At 69.6% G+C, this 4473-nt stretch overlaps 1 protein-coding gene across 1 annotated transcript in view; it reads right to left on the bottom strand.

Annotated features, from left to right (window-relative positions):
- The window catches only part of LOC106890118 (dystonin-like), a 41583-nt gene that overhangs the window by 35889 nt on the left and 1221 nt on the right, over window positions 1-4473 (bottom strand). Inside the window, exons 3-4 of the mRNA XM_014945703.1 lie at window positions 1597-1673; window positions 889-994 (exon numbers count right to left, since the gene is read on the bottom strand). Of these exons, the coding sequence (XP_014801189.1) occupies window positions 889-994; window positions 1597-1673 (183 nt within the window). The remainder of the gene's footprint in view (window positions 1-888; window positions 995-1596; window positions 1674-4473) is intronic.

Genomic DNA, 4473 nt, shown 5'->3' with positions numbered 1-4473 from the left:
GCCGGGGGGGGCAGGGGGGCAGCCCTCGCCCTGGGCGCTCCCGGGGGGGTGGGAGCCACGGCCAGTGCCATTTTGGGGGGGAGGAGGATGGGTGAGAGACCCCCGGGGCCAGGCTGGGGGGGCAAGAAGGGGGCACACAAGGTCTGGGTAGTGGGGACGGTGTGGCACATGCCCGGGCAGGGGGACAGGCTTCGGGTGGCTGCACACCCCTCGCCTGGGCACGGAGACACGTGTACACGCACCTTGCACGGCTGCATGCACCTTGCACGGCTGCACACCCCTCGCCTGGGCACGGAGATACGTGTGCACGCACCTTGCACGGCTGCACACCCCTTGCATGGCTGCACAGCCCTCAGCTGGGCATGGAGACACATGTGCACACACCTTGCACAGCTGCACACACCCCATGCCTGGGCGGGGGGACACGGCTGCATGCATATCCCTTGCACGACTGCACACACCTTGTGTGGCTGCACACCCCTCACAAGTGTCTCATGGAGACACAGGTGCACACACCTTGCACGGCCACACACCCCTCACCTGGGCACAGAGACACACGTGCACACCCCTTGCACGGCTGCAAACCCCGTGCAGGGCTGCCCCGTGGTGCCCAGAGCAAAGGGCGACCCTGCCGTGGGGGGGCTCCGAGGCACCGATGCCCCCAGCCCCGGCCGGGCCACGGGCACAGCCGGCTCCGAGCCCACAATGGTGGCATCGGCGGTCACCGCCAGGCTGGGGCGCAGGAACCGGGTGGCCATGGTTGCGACCGACGGGTGTCCCGGCTGGCCGTGGCCAGGACCATCCTGCCTTTCGGTGGCCAGGACCTGGCCGGGCCGGGTGGAGCCGTGGGGTGGCCCCGCCGGCGGCAGCGCCGGGTGCCAGCGTTACCTGGGGGGCAGCGCCGGGCTCCGGCGGGACTGGCAACCTCTTCTCCAGGGCGTCCAGCCACTGCCGCAGCGCCTGCAGCTGCTCCTGCACCGCCGGCCTCCGCCCGCTGCCGAGAGAGTGGGGGGACACGGGGCTGCGGGGGGGCATGGCCACCATCCCCCCGCCCGGACCCCGGCCCAGCACCCCCTCGGCTGCCCCGGCGTGGGAGGAGGGGACAGTCCCCGGGGTCCCGGCACCCACCGCGGGGGATGGCTCTAGGGGGCCTGGGGACCAGGGGACCGGGAACATTGGGACCCCAAGGGTGACCCCACTCGTGGTCACCGGCTGGTCGGTGGGGACACTGGGGCAGGGGGAGGCTCCGGACACCCCCCGGGATCCCCATGGCCGGCTCAGCCTCCTTGGGCCTGTGTCCCTGAGCTGTCCCCAGCCCCACAATCCCGGGGCTGATGGCCTCGGCCGGGTTGGCTGCTGTCACCTCTCCCCACGTCCGTGCCACCAGCGAGGTAAACCCTGTGCCCTCCTGGTGGCCACCAGCTCCCCACACTGGCACTCAGGGCTCGCCTGGTCCCCTCCCTGCTGGCCCTGGGGGCACATTCCCTGCCCGGGCAGCAGACCCCGGCCCCAGGGGACATTCCCAGACCCGGGGGGTGCAGGGTTCCCCCCAGCTCCCCACCGCATACAGACCCAGAGCCCGGTGGCACCCGTTACCTCTCCATGTCCCTGTCCGGCGACGTCCCATCCGCGCTCCCCCCGGGGACACCGGCGTTGTCCGCAGCATGGGGCGTCTGGAAGGAGAGAGAGGGACGGGTGGGGACGGGGGGTGCGGACCTGGCAGGGGGGCAGGAGGAGGGGGCTCCACCAGCCCCCTCCCAGCAAAGCAGCACAGATGTCCAGGGTGTCCCTGTGTCCCCCTGGGGATGGCCACCCCCGCAGGGGGACAGTCACCGGCACATCATGGAGTCACCAACGGTTTGGGGGGAAGGTACTCCCTCACAAGTTCTCCAGATCCTTCTCCTTGGTCTCCAGCCCCCTCCCCAGCTCCGTTGTCCTTCTCTGGACACGCTCCAGCCCCTCCATGGCTTTTTTGCCATGAGGGGCCCAAAACTGGACCCAGTGCCCGAGGTGGAGCCCCCCCCCCGGTGCAGTGCCAGCGGGGCTGCCGTGGCCACGGGGCCCCCGCGCTCGGCCGGTGCTGCCGGTCCTGCTCGCCCCCAGCGTGAGAAACCGGCCCCGTGGCAGGGTGCCCGGGCACGGCCCCGCTCGGCCGCGGCACACGAGCCTCCGTGAGCTGGGGGGGGGCGCGGGACCCCTCCGGGGCTGGCCCATGGCCACGGCATTTGGCGCTTCGCTTGCCACCACCCGGCCACATCCAGGCTCACAGGGAGCGAGAGGGGCTGAGCTCAGGGGGGGTGAGCTGAGCTCGGGGGGGGCGAGCTGAGCTGCGGCACATTAAAACCGGGAATGTAATAGAGATATCCATCATAATTAGCTCGGCCCAATTACACGCTGGCTGGGACATGGTGTGGTGCCACAGCGGCTGCCCATGGCCGAGCTGGTGCCCATCACCCGGGGCTCGGGCTCTGCCGGCGGGGACAGGGATGGCACCGACCAGGAGGGGAAGGGGCTGACCCACTGTTGCCCAGCAGGGCTGGAGCTGCTGGGCCACCACTAGCCCAAATCCTGCCCCACTGACCCCGGCTCCCCTCGCCACCGGCCCTGCACCGCAGGGGTACGGCAGCACCGGGACCGGGGGGCTGTTTCCCCGGGGCAGAGTGTGGGAAGGGGCTTTGGGAGGGACAGGGGGGTCCCGGGGAGGAGGAGGAGGGTGTCGGGGAGGACATGGCTGGAGGTGGCCCCACCAGCCTGGCTCACTGCGGCACCCATCCCAACGCTGGGGCCAGCACGGGCTCAGGGCTGAGGGGTGAGTGGGGAAGGGAGTCCCCTCCAGCAAAGGGGCAGGGGTCCCAAAGGCTGGGTCCAGGGCAGCCGCTATGGGGCTGGGGGGGGATTTCCCCCAGGGAAGGGGAGCTGGACCCCAGATGCTGTGGGGAGATGAGGGGTTTTGGATCGGGGCTGGGTTTGGGGGGGTCTGGCCCTGGGCGCAGAGGGGTCTCACGGGGCTTGTGAGAGGTGTCCAGCCTGGAGGGGGGAGCAGGAAGGTGGGGATACCCCCCGTGCCACCCCCAGGGACCCGTCCTGAGCCCCCCGGACGGCCCCTAGCACAGGGGATGCTCCCCCCACCTCTGGCTGCGTCCAACAGCCACCTCCCGGTGCGGGCGGCAGGGAGGGACGCGGCTGCTAATTGCGGATGCACAATTAACATCCTCCCCGGCTGCTGCCATCTGTCCCGCCAGCCCAGGAGCTGCCACACGGCCACCAGCCCACCCGCCTGCCGGCCAACTCGCCCCGTCCCCTCCTCCCTGCAGTCCACCGGGGCTCCCCAACTGCTGCCGGGCCCTGGGAGCCCCACGGCACAGCCCTGGCACACGCTGGCACCAGGTACCAGCACCCCACCGCCGCAGGGATGGGTCTGTCCCTGGGTTGAAGCCCCCACGGCACCAGCCGTGCCCACACACCCCGTCCCCCAAAACAGGGTCCCACTGACACAGGGCAGGAGAGACAGAGCAAACCTCGGCACCGGGAGCAGCTCCGGGGACAACCCCACTCCGTACCGGCGGCACGGTGCTGGGCCATGCCTTGGCACGGCGGCACCGCACCGCGCAGAGCTCTGGTGCCCAGGTATGGCTACACTGCGCCGGTCAGACCTCCAACACCTGGTCATGGTTTCACCGTGCCAGTCAGAGCTCTGCTGCCCTGGCACGGCTGCACCACACCAGTCAAAGCTCCGGCACCTGGTCACGGTCTCACCGCGCTGGTGAGAGCTCTGATGCCCCAGCCCGGTTCCACTGTGCCAGCCAGAGCTCTGGTACCCAGGTATGGCCACACCATGCCAGGCAGAGCTCCGACACCCGGTCACGGTTTCGCTGTGCTGGTCAGCACTCTGGTGCCCCGGCACAGCTCTACCGCAACAGTCAGAGCTCCGGTGCCCCGGCCCGGTTCCACCACCCCAGTGACAGCTCCGGTGCCCCGGCACAGCTCCCCCAGGACCGTCGGAGCTGCCACCCAGCCCAGGGCAGGAGGTGCAGGGAGCCCCCAGGCTGCGCGGGCAGCGGCGCCGTCGGGGAGCAGGGAACAGACCACGCGGAGGTGCCGGCTGGTTTCATAGGATCTCTTTTACTGACCTCGCTGGGGAGGGCCATGGGTCCATACGGCATGTTTTACAAACACTTCGGGTATGTACAAGTCGGGTTTTTAGTGTTTTTGCCCCCAAAATAAAGAGATGCTTTTTGGATTATGGATCAGCCCCAGCTGCCCTGATGGGGAAGGGTGGGGAGACCAGGGGAGCGCGGAGCCCCGGGGGGGGCCGTGGGGCGGGCGCCCACGTCAGCGCGTCATGCGAAAGCGAAAGTGGATAATGAGAATAACGACAAGGAACGCTGAGGAATAACATGACTCCATTTACAGGTGGCAGATGAGAGGGGGCGGGAAGGAGGAGAAGTGGCTGCGGCCGTCCGCGGCCGAGCC

The sequence above is a fragment of the Calidris pugnax genome, unplaced genomic scaffold (genome assembly GCF_001431845.1).
Source record: "Calidris pugnax isolate Ruff unplaced genomic scaffold, ASM143184v1 scaffold160, whole genome shotgun sequence".
Lineage (NCBI taxonomy): Eukaryota > Metazoa > Chordata > Aves > Charadriiformes > Scolopacidae > Calidris > Calidris pugnax.
The sequence above is the reverse complement of the archived record's forward strand: the minus strand, read 5'-3'. Positions and strand labels throughout refer to the sequence as shown.